Consider the following 20,454-nt stretch of genomic DNA (forward strand, 5'->3'; position numbering starts at 1 on the left):
CTGTTTTACGAATTTGAACCATATAAATAGGATGGTAAAATTGCTTTTTAAACGGGCGTATTCGCGTTCACTTATGACGTAACATCGATTATATTATATGGCGACGGCTAGATTCGTGTGACTATTAATCCAGGGAACTTTTAGATTCTAGTAGTTGCGTACTGTTAACTGTCCATCGGTAAACTCTCTTCTTCTTCCTCGCGTTATCCCGGCATTTTGCCACGGCTCATGGGAGCCTGGGGTCCGCTTGGCAACTAATCCCGAGAATTGGCGTAGGCACTAGTTCTTACGAAAGCGACTGCCATCTGACCTTCCAACCCAGAGGCCCTTAAACTTAAACTAGGCCTTATTGGGATTAGTCCGGTTTCCTCACGATGTTTTCCTTCACCGAAAAGCAACTGGTAAATATCAAATGATATTTCGTATATAAGTTCCGAAAAACTCATTGGTACGAGTCGGGGTTTGAACCCGCGACCTCCGGATTGAAAGTCGCACGCTCTTACCGCTAGGCCACCAGCGCTTTTCCAACTCCATCATTCAACTGTCCATCGGTAAACCTTATTATAAAAGCCATAAGTTCCACCGAAGGACAGTTGTGTTGCTGTTTGTACTTTAAACTGGTATATTTATATGTACTCAACTCAACAAATATTTTTATAAATAGGGTCATTACGTCAGTTTACCGTCCAGTGCCTGTTTCCGTCCACTTGGCGTAGTTGCTACAAAGAATGGCGTATCATTTGAATCTACAGGTGTATATTCAAATTATACGCATTTCTTGAATATATAGGCGTATTGAATAATTTTACGGTTTAGACTCACTTGTTTTTAGTCACTCGCGCGACAATCAATGTTAGTATGTCTCACAACAGTTTAAATTCGAATATAGGCGTATATTCAAATTATACGCAATTCTGTAGCAACTACGCCAAGTGGACGGAAACAGGCACTGGACGATAAACTGACGCAATGACCCTATGTCGCTAGGTCTTGAGTTTAACAATGTATTGGTTTATTTTATTGAAGGTCCGGGGAAGCCGTTCCGAATCGGAGACTTGCCAGCCGATTTTCACACCACGGAGATTATAAACAAGTATGTATATATTCTTAACCTTTTGGACGCCAATGACCGATATATCCGCACCGCAGGTCCAACGCCAAAGACTGATTAATCGGTCACAGACCACAGAACAACATAGACCTACGTGCATATGCATAAAGTTCAATTTCAGTTTTGACACTTCGGTGACGTGGCGTCCGAGTGACAGCTTTTGTGTTTGACACGGCGTCTAAAAAGTTAAGTACAGTTAGCAGCAGAAGTTGCTAAAGGGGTGAGGTGTTCAAAATGATCTCGACTCGATTTTATTGTTAAGAGAATAAGAGCGTGTCAAGGTAATTTTGCCTCCTCACCTCGCCCGCTTAGCAACTTCTGCTGCTAACTGTACCAGTGCCACAACCCACAACCCAAGGAACATCACCATTACGCGTAATATAGGGTCTGTGCGGAAAGCGAAGAGTCGTGGAATATAAGGGAATCAGTACGTTCTATGACTCTTCTCTTTCCGCACAGACTCTATCCTTAAAGCTGCCTTAAAGTAATTATTAGGCGCATCATACATGGGTTGAAATGATCAGTTTTTTAGCACCGAAGTCTTTGGTCACGGAATCAATTCATATATTGTCTATGCCACCTGTTATTTTGCATGAAAAAACCAATATCTGAATTTATTCCGATAATATCATATATGCAGTTTAGTTAATTCCTTAATGTTCAAATCATAAGACATTCAGGTTCTTACTTATAATTCAGTTACTGATACGGACGGAGATGCAGGAGTCTATATTGTTTCCCAAAAAGTTTTAAGTCACAATGTATTGTTGCGAATCGCGGCGCGAATCCGCGAACCCGAGTTTGGAGCCCCCTCCACACTTGTGCGCGAATCGCGCCGCGAAGTCGCGAACGCGAGAGTGGAGTCGATTTCGCAGATTCGCGCACGAGTGTGGAGGGAGCTTGGAGTCGATTTCGCAGTTCTGCGATCTCGACTCCACACTTGCGTTCGCGGCTTCGCGCCGCGATTCGCGCACGAGTGTGGAGCGGGCTTTAGTCATAATTTGTTTGGTTCAGAAACACGTAACTTTTCAAGATTGCCATAAAACAAACCTAACCTATCTATAGGATAGGATACGAAAATCCTGAAAAGTTAACGGTTTCAGTTTTAGGACTAATGATAATATGACAAACAATACATTATGACTTTAAACTTTATGTCAAACAAACCCTGAGATGCAGATATCTTTACCGTGTCTATACTCTGTATCTTCAGGTATTTAAATAAAAGTAAACAAAATCTACCCTCAAATAGCTCCTTAAGCCAGTTGAGGGTAGATGAAAACATTACATGGTCAAATAATGTAGGTTAAAGTCAGGTCGTTTTTGACAAGTTTTCACAGACAATAAAATATGACATTGATGCATCAAGGCGGTTTGTTAACAAGGGCCTACCGGTAAACGCGAAAATCGAAATTTAGTTACCTGCCTTTTTATCGCTCGAATATGCAAGAGTGATAGAGAGGTTAGATAACGAAATTTCGATTTTCTTGTTTCGCGGTAGACCCCCAGATTGTGACAGATAGTGGTAGTGGCGCTACCTATGCAGAGTTTCGCGTAATATTCCCTATTGTTTACTTTTATTTAAATACCTAAAGATGCAGACTATAACGTATAGCTTTGCCCCTGTCGTCTATTACTGAACTGAATTAGGTACGTAAGGTGTATTATTGTTGATCAGAATGCGTCACGCCCGTATGTGGACCTCGGTGGTGGAGAGCGCGCAGTTCCCGCGCTGGATGAAACGGCGGAACGACATTATTAACGACGTCGAGACCAGGGACTGGATCTTCAGAGAGGCTGTACGTAGATCCTTGCGACCTAATCATGTAACCACTGGTTCTCCACCCCAGAGGTCTAGGTGCGTGGACCTCGGTGGTGGAGAGCGCGCAGTTCCCGCGCTGGATGAAACGGCGCAACGACATTATCAACGACGTCGAGACAAGGGACTGGATCTTCAGAGAGGCTGTACGTAGATCCTTGCGACCTAATCATGTAACCACTGGTTCTCCACCCCAGAGGTCTAGGTGCGTGGACCTCGGTGGTGGAGAGCGCGCAGTTCCCGCGCTGGATGAAACGGCGGAACGACATTATCAACGACGTCGAGACCAGGGACTGGATCTTCAGAGAGGCTGTACGTAGATCCTTGCGACCTAATCATGTAACCACTGGTTCTCCACCCCAGAGGTCTAGGTGCGTGGACCTCGGTGGTGGAGAGCGCGCAGTTCCCGCGCTGGATGAAACGGCGCAACGACATTATCAACGACGTCGAGACAAGGGACTGGATCTTCAGAGAGGCTGTACGTAGATCCTTGCGACCTAATCATGTAACCACTGGTTCTCCACCCCAGAGGTCTAGGTGCGTGGACCTCGGTGGTGGAGAGCGCGCAGTTCCCGCGCTGGATGAAGCGGCGGAAAGACATTATCAACGACGTCGAGACCAGGGACTGGATCTTCAGAGAGGCTGTACGTAGATCCTTGATGCCCCTAACCATGTAACACCGCTGGAGTTGCAGGCGTCAATAGGCTACGGAGACTGCTTTAAATCAGGCGGGTTGTAGGCTTGTTTGGCACTGACGTAGTATAAAAAAAATGCCAAGTTCTTGAAGTATACACTCGTCGGTTCGAGATTGAGTCCAAGCAAATTCAAAGCATTGTTTTCCAGTACCAAATCTCCGGAGCTCCCTATGGAAACTTGTTGGACCAGCCAAGATCCAGAGCGGGGATCATTACCCCAATTAACTACTAATATGTAATGTTTTATAATCTATTAGATAATAATGTCCAAATCATTTATTCATTGCGTTAATACTTACTTCAAATATTACATAAACCAACATCAATATGTACAACTAATCCTATTACAAAAAATAACTTACTTTATAACGTTATGGTTCAAATAATGAACAAGCCCCGTCTTCCCAGGAGATCGACGAGCTGCAGGACATCCGGCTCGAGCTGCTGCACCAGCTGCAGAAGCAGCAACGCAGCAAGCAGACGTCACGGACTAAGAGGAAGCTTCAGAACCTCTGGGTCGAGAAGAAACAGGAGATGGAACGGCGTGTTGACCGTATACGGAAGACTAGAGACAGAGGTACGGATGACGGATTGTATCTGTTTCTTTCACAAACGTTGGAACGCAGCAAGCAGTAATCACGGACTAAGAGGAAGGTAGAGAATCTCTGGGTGGAGAAGAAACAGGAGATGGAACGGCGTGTTGACCGATACGGAAGACTAGAGACAGAGGTACGGATGACGGATTGTTTCTGTTTCTTTCACAAACGTTGGAACGCTGCAAGCAGTAATCACGGACTAAGAGGAAGGTAGAGAATCTCTGGGTGGAGAAGAAACAGGAGATGGAACGGCGTGTTGACCGATACGGAAGACTAGAGACAGAGGTACGTATGACGGACTATCGTTTCTACTCTCTTTCTTTTTCCTTGCGTTATCTCGGCATTTTTGCCACAGCTCATGGGAGCCTGGGGTCCGCTTGACAACTAATCCCAAGAATTGGCGCACTAGTTTTTAAAGCGACTACCATCTGACCTTCCAACTCAGAGGGTAAACTAAGCCTTATTGGGATTAGTCCGGTTTCCTCACGATGTTTTCCTTCACCGAAAAGCGAATGGTAAATATCAAATGGTATTTCGTACATAAGTTCCGAATAAGTCATTGGTGCGAGCCGGGTTTGAACCCGCGACCTCCGGATTGAAAGTCGCACGCTCTTACCAGCGCTTCTCTATAGTTTCTGCTCTGTCTTTCACAAAAGTTGGAACGCAGCAAGCAGACATCGCCCTCCAAGAGGAAGGTAGAGAATCTCTGGGTGGAGATTAACAGGAAATAGAGCGGCGTGTCCATAAAATACGGAATACAAGTCGAATTACAGCGAGTTGCAAAACGGCATAAGTAATTAAATATACCTACTCTATGAATACCCTCTCTCTCTCGGTCTTTGACGTCCGGTCTGGCCTAGTGGGTAGTGACCCTGCCTGTGAAGCTGATGGTCCTGGGTTCGAATCCCAGTAAGGGCATTTATTTGTGTGATGACACAGATATTTGTTCCTGAGTCATGGTTGTTTTTCATTTCACTTTTGCAGCTGTGTTTGAGTTTGTTAGAATTGTCTCTATGATTATTAGTTGCCTGTTGAAAAAAAAGTACAGCGTTAAAAGCTTGTACTTAATGTTTTTTTTAACACAAACTTATTTTGATAAATGTTTATTTATTGCACAAAATACGAATAAAATGTACAAATGGCGGCCTTAATGCCTAAAGGCATTCTCTACCAGTCAACCATAGGGCTAAACAGAGATGTAATAAAAATGGTGCAAGAAGAAAAGTAAGAGAATTGAATTAGGAACTATTCCAAACAACTGTAAAACATAATAAACTACATATACATACACAGATAAAAATAATAAAATATATACAATGAATATACTACTACATAATTCTCACATACATATTAATATATTACGATGGATACTACCTACTCATACTCTTTAATAGTAGATTGTACAACAAGGGCATAAAGTGACCCCTTTTTACCCGAGGCAATTTTTTGGTCTGAGCGAAGCGAAGACCAAAATAGTAGACGAGGGTAAAAATGGACATTTATGCCCTGGTTGTACACTCTGCTTTTCACTTCGATTGCGAGGAAAATATACAAAAAATCAAATATTTTAGGTTATTTTAACGTATTTATTCAAGACTAAAGAAAATTGTTCTTGGGCCGGTCGGAGGCGCGGGGCACGCCGATCGGGAGAGCGCCGGTCGGGGGCGCGCCGGCAGGGCTGGCAGTTTGTATGGCAGAATTTGGACTTTATTGCTAAGTCAATAAGGGTCGTAATAGATGATTTTACTTTATGCTCTAGAGCATAAAATGCGATTTTATGTCGTCTACGCACGACATAAAGGTGCACTTTTTGAGCATGAGAAGTGAAAATGTTATTCGCTAAGCACTTCTTCAAATCTTATCTTGTTTTCAGAGATCCGCAAACTGACCATGGCGCACTCATACGGCCGCGAAGGCCTAGTGGGGCGCATACGGGGCGCGCGCGGCGGGGGCTCCGTGACGTACACGGCGGCGGACCCCACGTCGGACCTGCACGCGCCGTTGGCGCGCCACGGGTACCAGGCGCGCAGGAAACATGCGGTCATATACTACGATCCTTCGTTGTTGGGTGAGACTTTGTTCAATCTATCCTACAAATAAAAATTTTGGCAAAAGGTCAACTTTCTTGCCTTATTGCTTGCATATGAAATTAATCAACTACGAATTATCTAGATTTAAAAGAAAACTGGTCAAAACACAGCATCACACAAATACATTTCTGTTGCAGCGTTTGAAGACCACGAACAGCTCTCCAAGCCGCCAGCGTGGCTTGACCAGTGCGGGCAGGACTTGAAGAAATCCTGCTCGGGACACCACCTGCCCAGGGATCCTATGCAGCTCTGTGAACGCGAAACTAAGTGGAGCGAGGACTTTTTGGAGCAATTACATAATGATCTGAAAAGTAAGAGAATTTTAAATTTAGACTGGCCAGCGACTATTAGTGTCACAAAACAAAATGAATAGTAGAATAGTAATGGTTTATTTGGTGTTGAATACAAGCTTAACCTATAATACAAATATCTTATTCTAATACAAGACACCAAAATGGATGCCACTCAGCATATGCCGATGACTAGTGTCCTTAGCCATGGCGCTGGCTTTTAGTTTTTTTTTTTGAAACTTGTTTGCTGAAATGCTGTTTCAGAATAGCCTTACCTGGCAAAAAAGAAGTTATGAAGCGAAATGGCAGCAACTGACCGTTTAATAGACTAAAATGTTGCACACACATAGACTAAATTGTTAAACATAAATTTCTAGAAAATAACGCTTACACACTGGAGAGAAACCATACTCATGCAAATATGAACCGTACCTTCAAGGATTTTTACCTGGATCTAAGGATCTTAGTTTGTTTTACCCTGATATAGTCCCCATTCTTTTCGGCGCCAACCTTATCGCCCTAAACAAGAAAAACGGAGGGGTGAGACCAAACGCCGTTGGTACAACACTTCGGCGTCTCGCATCCAAATTAGCAGTCCGGCACATAATATCAAATTAAAACCTCATTTCGAACCAATACAACTAGGATTTGGCACCAAAGGGGGGTGCGAAGCAGCCGTACACTCCCTGCGCACTTACCTCTCTAACACGACGTCCGAGGTGTTGATCAAAATTGATGTTAAAAATGCCTTCAATTCAGTAAACAGAGACACCCTGCTGACAGAAACAAAACATAACATACCCGAAATTTACAACTATCTCCTTCTATCCTACGCAGATCCTACAAAATTATTATATCGCCAAAACGTGCTTTTTTCAGAAGTTGGCTGTCAGCAGGGTGACCCACTCGGGCCGGCAATATTCTCTTTGGCAATTAACCCTATCATCAAAAAACAAAATTCTAAATTTAACGTGTGGTACCTAGATGATGGAACCCTAGGAGGAGACGTACATATTGTCACTTCCGACCTGTCCACAATCAAGACCGAATTTAGGAACATCGGCCTTGAAATAAATTTTAGCAAATGCGAACTGTACATTCCAAATTCCATCCCTAATCACAACAATATTGAACAAAACTTCAACACCCTAACTCCAAACATAAAAACAGTTAACAACGAGTCACTTTGCCTCCTAGGGTCTCCTATTTTCGAAGAGTCTTTTCAAAATTATATACAAAATTCAATTTCCAAATTCAAAACCTTTTCAACCCGCCTTCTTGAAATAAGTCCTCACTACGCAATTACAATTCTTAAATTCTGCCTTTTTGTCCCTAAATTGACATACGCCATTCTCTGCAGCCCTATTTGGAAATTCGAAAATATTATTTTTACCTTTAGATGACCTTATTAAGTCAACTTTGGAATCTATTCTCAACATTCAGCTCAGCGACCATTCCTGGACCCAAGCATCCCTACCCATCCGTCATGGTGGGCTAGGGATCAGAAAAATTTCTAGTGTATCCTTGCCAGCTTTTTTGTCTTCAGTCCACAGCTCCGCAAATCTCATAGGTAAAATCCTACGGGGACTTCCCTCAAACTATGAGACCGCGGGCTTGGACGAAGCTAAGAAAGCTTGGTCAAGTGCTTGCCCGAACAAGGATTTCCCAACTCATCCAAATTGTCAAAGGAGCTGGGATGACATCATGTGCCAAATTTCAGTGAATTCCCTCCTAAGCCGTAGTACAGGCCGCGAACGGGCCAGACTACTGGCTTCGGCGTCGAGGGAGTCCGGTGATTGGCTCCGGGCTTATCCTTCACCGAACACCGGAACCTTCCTCACGCCGGACACTCTGCATCGCGACCTGTCTTCGTCCGTGTCTGTGCTCCACACAGGTGCCCCTGCGGCAGTGAGGTCGATGAATTAGGACACCACGGGCTATCCTGTCAAAAAAGTGCTGGTCGCTTTTCAAGACACGCCGCACTGAATGACATAATCCGCCGGTCTCTTGCATCCGTCAACGTGCCAGCTCTACTGGAGCCAACTGGCATAGCTAGAGACGACGGCAAGAGACCGGACGGTATGTCCCTGGTTCCTTGGGGTTTGGGAAGGATGCTAGTTTGGGACGCTACCTGCGTAGACACTCTGGCCCTTTCCCACCTCACGGGAACCAGTAACCAAGCAGGTGCGGCGGCTAAAGCGGCCGAAAAGCTCAAATTACAGAAGTACAGGGGTCTCGGCCCCGACTATATTTTTATGCCATTTGGGGTTGAGACCCTTGGCCCGTGGGGTCCTAATGCCCTACATCTTTTCAAAGAACTTTCTAAAAGGCTTATCGACTTCACTGGTGACCGAAGAGCTGGCAGCTTTCTCGCTCAACGTATTAGCTTCGCAATACAGCGGGGAAATGCTGCCAGCGTCCTCGGCACCATGCCAAAGGGGCCCAATTTCTTGGACGTATTTTAATTTAATTTAATTTTATTTAGTATTAGTTTTTAGTTTTAATCTAAGTAATAAATTCAATTTTCTTTTTTTTATACAACTAGCAATGAGCAATGTAAGTGGCACTCGCATATATTTCATATTGTAGAGTGTGAAGGTGGTATAAAATATCTGATGTTCTATAGTCCATAGTAAACATTATCGGATTCAAATGTATGAGACGGCTGATTTTTATTCGCGATTTCTGAATTAACCCCATAGTAAGTTGTTAAGTATGACCTACATATTACTCACGCCTCAGAGTTGATCTTAGATAACAAAATCACCCTGTATTATACACTATAGACACTTTCAGAGGCGCGTCTCGGCGCTGGCGAGAAACATTCGGCCGGGCCGCTGCACGTGCTGAAGCCGCGCCGCGTCGGCGACACCCCGCGCCCCGCCACCCCCGAGGTGGACGCCGTGCAGGACAGCGACGAGACCTGCCACCAGGCGGCGCTCACGCTGCAGAGGATCATAAGAGGGCGCGCCGTACAATGCCTGGTAAGCTTTTTCAATAAATGATTAATCCGAATTTCAAGGAAATAACGCGTACACATTGGAGAGAAACCATACTCATGCGATGAGACTTGCTACCAGGCGGCGTTCACTCTACAGAGGATCATTAGAAGACGCGTTGTGCAATGTTTGGTGAGCTTTAGATTTTAGTAGCGTTTTACTACGTCAACATAGAACATCTGTCCTATTCACATTTAACCTTTTGACCGCCAGCCTACAGCCCAATATCAACCTTCGTGCATTTCAGCAAGGTTCACGATGACGCGCGGCGTTCAAAAGGTTAAACATTATTTTTACAAGCGTTTCCGCTGTTGTTTTAAAAAGAGTCTTACCTGACGATGAAGTTTCTATGAAACAAAAGCCGGAACTGACCGCTTCATAGACAAAAATGTTGCTGTAAAAATAAATTAAACGCAAATTTCTAGAAAATAATGCATACACACAGGGGAGAAACCATACTAATGCAATATGAACCACCACCTTTAAGCATTTCAAGATAATAAACGCCAACTTTGAAACTGCTGTTTTTTGCTCACAGATGTACGAAGGCCGTACTCGCGCTGCCGAACTGACTGAAGAGCTGAAGACCACACACGGTCTACAGAAGGAAGATAAGATCCACATCGCTAAGGAGGAAGCTCGAGCTCGCGACCACCACGTGGTGCAGACGCAGGCGGATAGGGAGGTAATGGTGTTCTTCTAACTTATCTTTTAGTGCTAGAAAGACTACACACGGTCTACACAAAGAAAATAAGGAAAGAGAAGGGGATTGCCCTGGCTGCGTAGCCAACATACCAATCGTTTACGCTCCGTAGCGAACGAAACGCAACTATCACTGTCGCATTAATATGGAAGAGTAATAGAGATACACTAAGCGTTTCGTTGTCGTAGCGCAAGCGATTGTCACCTAGGCTAGGCACCCTGGTGCAAGTTGAACCAGGTCAAAAATGATAATGACAGGCTCTAGCTAAAAAAGAAAAAACTGGCTAGGCTTAAAATGTAGTTTTTTGCAGTTTTTGCCAATATCCATACAACTTTTGACGTTGAACACTAGTAAATTTACAAAGAGTAGCATTTAATGTGACAGTTTACTTTTGAATACTATACAAATAGAAATACTATTCACTCTTTTCTAGCAGCAAAATAAGATCAACCACATTTAAATAGGGGGTAATAATGCCATGTTCTGCCGCCAGAGTGCAGCACTAGCACCCATCGTGAACCATAGAGTAACTTATACATACTGTGCCATAAACTGTTTTTTGACAAGTTTTCACAGACAGTAAAATATGACATCGATGTATCAAGGCAGTTTGTTTACAAAGTGCCTATGCCTACCAGGAAACGCGAAAATCGAAAAATTTAGTTATTTGCCTCTTTATCGCTCGAATATGCAAGAGATAGAGAGGTTAGATATCGAAAATTCGATTTTCTTGTTTCACGGTAGACCCTCAGATTGTGATTCGGGAAAGCCGACTATCCGGCCTCATTCGTAGTCGGCGACTAGTCGGCAAAAATGGACGATTAGTCGGCATTTTAAGAGTGACAGAAAAACAGGGCAAAAATAAATAAACAGCAAATATTTACCTAAGCTTTTCACCTATTTTACCCAAATTCCTATTTAGGGTGCCTACGAAAACTTTTGTTCGAATTATTGACAGTGTGGTCGCTTTCATGTGCGATTGTCCGGTTGTCGTACATATGAAATATAGCCGTAGGTTTTTTTTATTTTTTAGCTTTACCACCTTTTTAGGGTTCCGTACCCAAAGGGTAAAACGGGACCCTATTACTAAGACTTCGCTGTCCGTCCGTCCGTCCGTCCGTCCGTCTGTCACCAGGCTGTATCTCACGAACCGTGATAGCTAGACAGTTGAAATTTTCACAAATGATGTATTTCTGTTGCCGCTATAACAACAAATACTAAAAACAGAATAAAATAAAGATTTAAATGGGGCTCCCATACAACAAACGTGATTTTTGACCAAAGTTAAGCAACGTCGGGACTGGTCAGTATTTGGATGGGTGACCGTTTTTTTTTTTGCTTTTTGTTTGTTTTTTTTTTTTTGCATTATGGTACGGAACCCTTCGTGCGCGAGTCCGACTCGCACTTGCCCGGTTTTTTGCCTTTAGGTAGATGAATAGCGTGACAATAGGGGTAAAACGATTTTTTTAAGTGCATCTGAACCGCACTTATACGAAACTAATGATCTGGCCGACTAGTCGGCCGACTAATCGGCCATCCGAGCGCCGATTAGTCGGCTAGTCGGCCAAATTAATAGTCGGTACATCACTAATTGTGATGGATTGTCGTAGTGGCGTCCCCTACGCAGACTTTCGCGTAACATTCCCTAAGGCCCAAGGTCCTACCTATAGTATTCTTATTCAGTTCGAGGAAATTTAAATCATATTCAATTGGAACAGAGTCGCATTTGTTTTGTTTCGTTCAATTTTCAAACAAAACCAAAATCAACTCTATTCCCTGCACTAAAGGTTTTCAGTGGCAAATTCTGGATTTTGTATTTTATATATGTCCAGCCATAGCTGGGCCTTAGGAGCAGTGTTGTGAATAACGCTTATTTTTAGGCTTAAAGACTCGAGCCCTCAAGACTCGTAAGTATTGAAGACTCGACTATATTTGAGAATTGTATTTATTGATTTTATGCGTTTTAAGTAATAAATCGCCTTTGCCGCCTTTGAGGCGTTAAGCCTCGAGAGTCTTAAGGGTTCGAGTCTTTAAGCCTCGAAATGAAGCGTTATTCACAACACTACTTAGGAGGCTATTACTATTTTGTGTGTATAGGAAACCGCCATTGCGGCCCTAGTGGATGAACTATGTGGCAGCACGGTGTCGGCCGCGCTCGACTTTTTGGAGAAGGAGCTCAGAAGACTGAAGGAGGAAAGGAGACAGCATGCCTTCTTACTGATTGCAGGTTCGTAGCTTCTCTACATCTTCTTTACATAATTACATTTATTTTGGCGATTTTGCTACTATGGAATTTATATGAAACACTAGCATGAAGCTGAAGGTTATGGCGCCATCGCTCGAAAACATGGCCATACCTTTGGCCTAGTGTCGAGTAGATGGCGTTAATATTAATATTTAACAAGTTAACACATATCAGTGAAAGAATAATGATCAAAGTCAAATGGCGTTCTAAAAGTTTTATTTTCTGTCGAAAGATGGCAGTATATTGACAGTGGCTACATAATTTACTTTGACAGTCCGCCTCTATACACTCTATTGTCTTTGGTATGGGTATTGATTTTTTGTATGTCTGTTGTAGTCCGTGAGAAAATGATGCGAGAAGCGGCCGAGGCCGGCAGGAGACAGAAGGAGGAGCACCGCCGGCGCGAGCACGACCACATGTTCAGACAGGTTTGACTCTTCCTGGTTACGAATACAGTAGGGGTACAGTTGTCACTGTCTGTTGTAGTCCGTGAGGAAATGATGCGAGAAGCGGCCGAGGCCGGCAGGAGACAGAAGGAGGAGCACCGCCGGCGCGAGCACGACCACATGTTCAGACAGGTTTGACTCTTCCTGGTTACGAATACAGTAGGGGTACAGTTGTCACTGTCTGTTGTAGTCCGTGAGGAAATGATGCGAGAAGCGGCCGAGGCCGGCAGGAGACAGAAGGAGGAGCACCGCCGGCGCGAGCACGACCACATGTTCAGACAGGTTTGACTCTTCCTGGTTACGAATACAGTAGGGGTACAGTTGTCACTGTCTGTTGTAGTCCGTGAGAAAATGATGCGAGAAGCGGCCGAGGCCGGCAGGAGACAGAAGGAGGAGCACCGCCGGCGCGAGCACGACCACATGTTCAGACAGGTTTGACTCTTTCTGGTTACGAATTCAGTAGGGGTACAGTTGAGTTCATAAATTATGAGCCTTCATCATCATTGGCCTGTAACATCAGTAATATGATGGTTTATATAGCGTCCATAAGAGTGCAGCAATTCCGCAAATGACTATTAAGATCAATGCGGGAGCGGCAGCCGCGACCGCATAGCTGGCAGGAGAATGCCGTGCGCGGTGACGAAGGTGGGAGAGCGGCGCGCTGGTGTCTCAGTTCTCGCCTAGTGTGAAGAAGGCTAAACCACGCTTCATCGTATGCAACCCCTTCACCCAGGGTTTTCCTCCAGTGGTCGCGATCTTCAGCCTCACTTTCCCAGTATGAGCCCTAGTTGCCTGAAAATAAATGATTTTTTATTTGATTTTGACATTTTTTCACCTACATTTGCAATAAGATGAGAAAATGTATACATAAATCATTTATGAACTAGTCTGTATTGTGGAAATCGAAATTCATAATCGTCTATTTGATTCTAGGGCCCCAAACTACTGGAAATGATTGTTACAGCAAACGTACATAATTCTACGATTATCAAATGTTAGCGCTTATAGTATTTTTCGATCTCGATGGATAAGGTGACATGTGTAATCTGTATATTATTTACAGCCAAATGTCGCAAAATTGCATTGAAACTTTGAAAAATACACGTTAATCTATTTTAACCTCTCGTTGGCAGATCATAGGCGTAACCCAGGAGACAGTAGACGCATACTTGCACGACGTGATCACCGAGGGGATAGAGCTAGGCGTGGAGGAGGAGGCGGTGCGTCGCGCGGAACGGAGGGCGGATGAGATTGAGAGGGAGATGCAGGAGAATGAGGCTATGTGAGTTTGACAAGTAACCCAGGAGACAGTAGACACATGGTCGCAAAGGGGATAGAACGGCGTGGAGGAGGCGGTGCGTCGCGCTAAACTGAGGGCGGAGGAGATTGAGAGAGAGGATCAGGAGAATGAGGCTTTGTGAGTTTGTAACCCAGGGGCTAGTCTTCTTCTTCAGGCCTTATTCTCATTTCTATTTGGGGTCGGCTCTCCTAGTCCTTGAGACGGGTAGAAAATTTACAAAATATTATCACTACAGCTTATAAAACAAAGTCCCCCGCCACGTCTGTTTGTGTGTATGTATGTTCGCGATAAACTCAAAAACTACTGAACGGATTTGCATGCGGTTTTCACCTATTAATAAAGTGATTTGAGGAAGGCTTAGGTTTATAAATTGTTAAGGTTTTGTGTAACCCGTGCGAAGCCGGGGCGGGTCTCTAGTAATCTCTAAACTTCGAACATTATGCGGTGTCTTTATAGATATGTTTTTTTAGTTCATCTATATGGTATGATGTTAGCAACTTGTGTATCTCGTGTCTTGGTAACTCCAGAGAAATTCTGAGTAACACAAGAGACACTCAAAACAATCGGTCAAAAAATTGATTCGCCTATCTTCTGTACCAGGTCAACAGCAGAACAGAACGAGCTGGTAGCCGAGCTGGTCCAGCAGTTCCTACTTCCTGAAGCCCACAAGTGCGCGTCCAGACACCGCGTGTCCGCGCTGCAGAGCGCCAGGACCGAGTCCGCCAGGAAGACCATATTCGGACTCATCGACGATGCGGAAATTAAAGAAGGTAGAATCGGCATAAAAAAAATAATTGCTGGGAAGACCGTATTTGTATACGTACAGTCAGCAGCAGAAGTTGCTAAGCGGTCGAGGTGTTCAAAATTACCTTGACACGCTCTTATTCTCTTAACAATAAAGTCGCGTCATCATTTTAACACCTGGCCCGCTTAGCAACTTCTGCTGCTAACTGTACGCCGAACAGACAGTCTGAAAGGAAGAGCTACACTCCTTCTGCTCTACCGACCTTCTTATACAGATGGACTATGGGTCGATCAACTATTTCTCGTTGTTATTCTGTCCAGCCAGCAGTATCAGCCAGGAGACAATAGTAGCATAGTTTCTTAGAAGAGCTGCTGTACCATGTTTTACAAACGTGCTTAGTAGATGTCCCATTATGGAAAGGCCTTATAACTACCAAAAAATTCAAGTTTGGTTTATTTAAATACGAAACAACTTTAAGAGTGACCCAGGAGACCGTAACCATGGCAACTAGTGACCAGAAAAAGTAGATTCACCTCTATATAAAGTCCCACGGTACCCCAAGGCCCAAGGAGGCTTGTGTTGTGGGTACTCAGACAACGATATATATAATATATGAATACATAGAAAAGACCCATGACTCAGGGACAAATATCTGTGCTCATCACACAAATAAATGCCCTTACCGGGATTTGAACCCAGGACCATCAGATTCATAGGCAGGTCACTACCCACTAGGCCAGACCGGTCGCCAAAATCTTCCTTTAACGGCCTCCTAGCCTAGTCTGTAGTGACCCTGCCTACGAAGCAGGAGGTCCCGGGTTCGAATCCTGGTAAGGGCATTTATTTGTGTGTTTATCACAAATATTTGTTCCTGAGTTATGGATGTTTTCTTTTTCTATATATATAAGTATTTATTCATGTGTGTATATTATAATATATCGTCGTCTAGTACCCACAACACAAGCCTTATTGCGCTTACCGTGGGACTAGGTCGATCTGTGTAAAATTGTCCTATAATAGTATATATTTATTTATTATTATTCTGTAAACGGAGTATCTGTACTAATTCAAAAGTTGAAAGCGACGAAAGAACTTGTAAACGGCTTGTCTCCCCTTATCGACGGTCTTCTCTTCTCCTTATTGACCTTAAAGTGTCATTCTATGGAACTTGCTAACTATGTAAACAAACCGCCATATTGAAATTGTCTCTGAATGATGAATTTACTAGTGACTTTTGTTTACATAGTTAGCAAGTTCCATAGAATGACACTTATATACTTATAGAATTGAAGACTGTAGGCAGTACCGAACCAACCGAACTGACGAAGAACCATAAGGGCACACGGGGCCCGTGCCCAGGGCCCCCATCCTCAGGGGGGATCCCCATCAAACAGTAACAGCTTTGCTCGGAAAACATAAAACTCAAAAATGTCCGTTTTTCCAGAGATAAGACCTAGCTAGATCGATTTATCGCGCCCGAAAACCCCCATATAGCAAATTTCATCGAAATCATTAGAGCCGTTTCCGAGATCCCCGAAATATATATACATATAAATAAATAAACAAGAATTGCTCGTTTAAAGATATAAGATAAATAGAAGATCATAGTAGAAAAAGGTTAGTTTAATTAGCTTTCTTTACTTTCCAAAAGGGCCCTAAATTCTTATGTGCCCAAGGGCCCCAGTATAGTTTAAGACGGCCCCAACTGTAGGGAGATAGTCAGGGGCGTATTTTGAAATTTGGCGCCCCGGGCCAATACGTTTTGCCGCCCCAGAAGTCAAGGAAGAAAAACAAAATGCAATCCGGCATGCCGCCCCTGGGGGTTGGCATATGCCGCCCCTGGAGGTTGGCGCCCCGGGCCATGGCCCGGATGGCCCTAGGGTAAATACGCTCCTGGAGATAGTCCGTCAATGCTGTGTTGGCAATCGAGTGCGGCACCGGCGCCACCTTGCGGGGGTGTGCGAAACTTCAACGACTGTCAACACACCAATCGATGGCTCGAAGGCGTCATCTACCCGACTGCGAAGGAAACTGCTTCATGACTGATTAGGAACATAGGAAGGGGTAGAACCAGCTAAGGCATCTGAGCTCTCTTCTTTCTGGAATTTTATGGGCGTAATCGGGAATATTAGGCAAAGCTCTGTGGCACCACTAGCACATATAGTAAACAAACCTCATTGACAATTTTGACATCATCAGTGACACATCATGCGTCACTAGGTCAATCACATGGCCTACCGTGAAACACGACAATCGAAAGTTTGGTTTCTGCCTCTCTATCACTCTTGCTTATTCGATCGATAGAGAGGCAGATAAAGCAATTTCGATTTTCGCGTTTCGCGGTAGGCCACCTGTAAACAAACCGCCTTGGTGCATCAATGTCATAGTGAAAACATGTTAAATTACTCTATGAGTTTACTAGAGGCGGTAGTGCTGCACTCTGGCGGCAGAACATTGCAGTAATATCCCCTATTAGTCACCTAAACACTTAAATTGAATTGAAAAACTTGATACATAATTCTTTTCTTATGTCACAGCACTATGCGTCCGCTGCGGTCAGCCTTTGGACGAGGAATGCCGCTGTCTGTCCTGCAAAATCACCATGGAACCGAAAGAGACGGAGCATCGACAAGACCCGCGCTGGAAGTACACCAGAGGTACCTTTTAATTTTCCAACTATGTACAGTCAGCAGCAATGTAGCGTATTAAAAAACTAGGGTAATTCGCCCCTAACTGGCCACTTTTAGTAACGGCCACCCCAAACCAAAAATGAATTCTATTCACCTGTAAATATTATTCATTTTAGTACAAGGTGGCCAGTTATTGAAACCTTATACTAAAATGAATTCTATTTATAGGTGAATAGAATTCATTTTTAGTTTAGGGCGGCCAGTTACTAAAAGTGGCCAGTTACTGGCAAATTAACTTATATCTTATCTTTTACTGAGGTGTGCCAATTAAAAAAGAAATCTATCTATCTATCATAGAGAAATATAAGTAAGGAAAGAGTGGTAACTCCATACATCAGTTATCTTACCAAAACGAGAGTTATATTGTAATCGACATCTAGCGTCAAGTAACGGAATTATCAGTACCGCTACTTGACACCACGTGTCAAGAGTATCGCGACTGACGAAAAATGTAATACTATAATAATTTACTAATAATATTACAAGCAGAAGGAGTTGGAAATAGAGTTCCGGTTAAACCGGTTATAATATTAGCTGAAAATTGTTGAGCATTAGTTTTCGAACGTCGCGTCATCTATTGTCGACTAGCAGTACTGATAAATTTTGCTACTTGACGCTAGATCTGGGGCCGATTGCATAACAAACTACAACTAATATTACAAGCGGAACTCCTTATTTAATAAGTGAAATTAGAAAAGGAGTTCCGCTTGTAATATTAGTTGTAGTTTGTTATGCAATCGGCCCCTGATGTCGACTAAGAAACTCGCGTTTTGTTAAGAAAACTGATGTATGGAGTTACCACTCTTCCCTTACTTATATTTCTCTATGCTATATATCTTAGACCATTTAATAACTGGAGTGGCCATTAAGAGCTTACCCCTCTGCCGAAAAACATGCACAATTGTGCAAACTTTTGTATGGACTGACATGGCCATTTGTACGTTACGTAGAGTCTGGCTACTGAAATATTACACAAATGTTTGGCAGGAAATTCAAAAAATGTTGGGCTGGTCACACTTCGTGTAGTAGGAATTCTAATTTTGATACTAGAAAATATTTTTGATTTTCTGTGCACACGTAAGGTACCTAAGGAAATAAGTTAAATATACGTTGACGTGCACTCAAACTCAGCTCACATAATTTCTACCACTATTTAAAGTACAGTCAACGACAAACACGTAAGTTTACGTTCCAATGTTTTGATTATATTGATATTTTCCAGAACTTCTAATTTATCCATTTTTTACACACTTTTCCTGTTTATGAGCTTCAAACTAAGCTAATCAAACTTATAGGGAAATGTTAGAACTAGTGCTTAAAGTATCAAAGTAAACATTGCAGTTTTTCGTTATAAAACGCTTCACGTCGACTTCGCACATTGTCGTAATTATTTAAGAGCTTAAATAATAGTTTGCGGACCACACTCGGTATAGTCATTATTAATATTATTTAAGTATTATTTAAAATTAACGCCTTATAAATCGCGAACAATTTGAATGAATGACATAAATTGACAACAGACTTTTAACTTTTTTAAAAGCATAGACAATTGGTGATACAACAAGGAAATATCTGTCAACAAAATTTGGCCAGACTGTACAAATCATGTAGAAATAGCAATACATTTGACGTCCCCTCCCCCGCAAAAATCGGCAGACAGTTTCGTACAGAAAGTGACAGCCATGACGTCTCCAGTTACTAAATGCTCTAAGCTATCTATACACGTAATATGTTATACATATTTAACCATTTCATTGATCACAGGTGCTCCCATCAAGCGTGCGAAGACCACAGAGGAACGTTTCCCGCCCGCGCACGAGACGAGGCGTCTGCTCAACGCCATCGTGGATGACGGTAACTTATTCCTCGCGTTGTCCCGGCATTTTGCTACGGCTCATGGGAATCAGAGGTCCGCTTGGAAAACATATAAAAACTCAAAAATGCGTGTTTTCCCAGAGATAAGGCCTAGCTAGATCGATTCTTCGCCCCCGAAAACCCCCATATAGTAAACTTTATCGAAATCGTTAGAGCCGTTTCTGAGATCCCCGAAATATATAAATATACAAGAATAGCTCGTTTAAAGGTATAATTAGGCCAGGCCCGGCCAGATCATAGATTAGGTTTAACATTAATAATAACATAATTTTTCATGATGGCCAACCGATCATTTCACGAAATGGTTGGCACATCATGAAAGGGGTTGTGCACAAATCACAGGGTGTTTTCGGCTACTTTTTGACCCCCACAAGCCCAAATGATCAATTCCAAGATCTGACGAATAATAATTTATTGATGCTATTGCAGCTGTCTTGGAGGCTCGTCGTCGGTACGGCGACCGCCAGTTCATCCGGCGAGAGTACGCCGGAGCCCTGCGAGAGAGACTGGAAGGAGAACTAGAGGCTAGGGACCTGCTCGAACACGGTCAGTATAATAATTTAGCCTATATACGTCCCACTGCTGGGCACAGGCCTCCTCTCAAGCACGAGAGGATTTGGGCTATAGTCCCCACGCTAGCCCAATGCGGATTGGGGACTTCACATACACCTATGAATTTCTTCGCAGATGTATGCAGGTTTCCTCGCGATGTTTCCTTCACCGAAAAGCTAGTGGTAAATATCAAATGATATTTCGTACATAAGTTCCGGAAAACTCATTGGTACGAGCCAGGATTTGAACCCGCGACCTCCGGATTGAAAGTCGGGCGTCATATCCAGTCGGCCACCAC

At 43.4% G+C, this 20,454-nt stretch overlaps 1 protein-coding gene across 1 annotated transcript in view; it reads left to right on the plus strand.

Annotated features, from left to right (window-relative positions):
- The window catches only part of LOC134803429 (cilia- and flagella-associated protein 91-like), a 64,883-nt gene that overhangs the window by 23,195 nt on the left and 21,234 nt on the right, over positions 1-20,454 (plus strand). Inside the window, exons 7-20 of the mRNA XM_063776248.1 lie at positions 1,027-1,093; positions 2,790-2,910; positions 4,034-4,202; positions 6,095-6,289; positions 6,449-6,622; positions 9,398-9,585; positions 10,139-10,285; positions 12,401-12,530; positions 12,885-12,976; positions 14,128-14,276; positions 14,895-15,064; positions 17,577-17,696; positions 19,494-19,583; positions 20,034-20,150. Coding sequence (XP_063632318.1) covers positions 1,027-1,093; positions 2,790-2,910; positions 4,034-4,202; positions 6,095-6,289; positions 6,449-6,622; positions 9,398-9,585; positions 10,139-10,285; positions 12,401-12,530; positions 12,885-12,976; positions 14,128-14,276; positions 14,895-15,064; positions 17,577-17,696; positions 19,494-19,583; positions 20,034-20,150 — 1,929 coding nt within the window. The remainder of the gene's footprint in view (positions 1-1,026; positions 1,094-2,789; positions 2,911-4,033; positions 4,203-6,094; positions 6,290-6,448; positions 6,623-9,397; positions 9,586-10,138; positions 10,286-12,400; positions 12,531-12,884; positions 12,977-14,127; positions 14,277-14,894; positions 15,065-17,576; positions 17,697-19,493; positions 19,584-20,033; positions 20,151-20,454) is intronic.

Source organism: Cydia splendana, chromosome 26 (assembly GCF_910591565.1).
Source record: "Cydia splendana chromosome 26, ilCydSple1.2, whole genome shotgun sequence".
In the NCBI taxonomy this organism is placed as follows: domain Eukaryota; kingdom Metazoa; phylum Arthropoda; class Insecta; order Lepidoptera; family Tortricidae; genus Cydia; species Cydia splendana.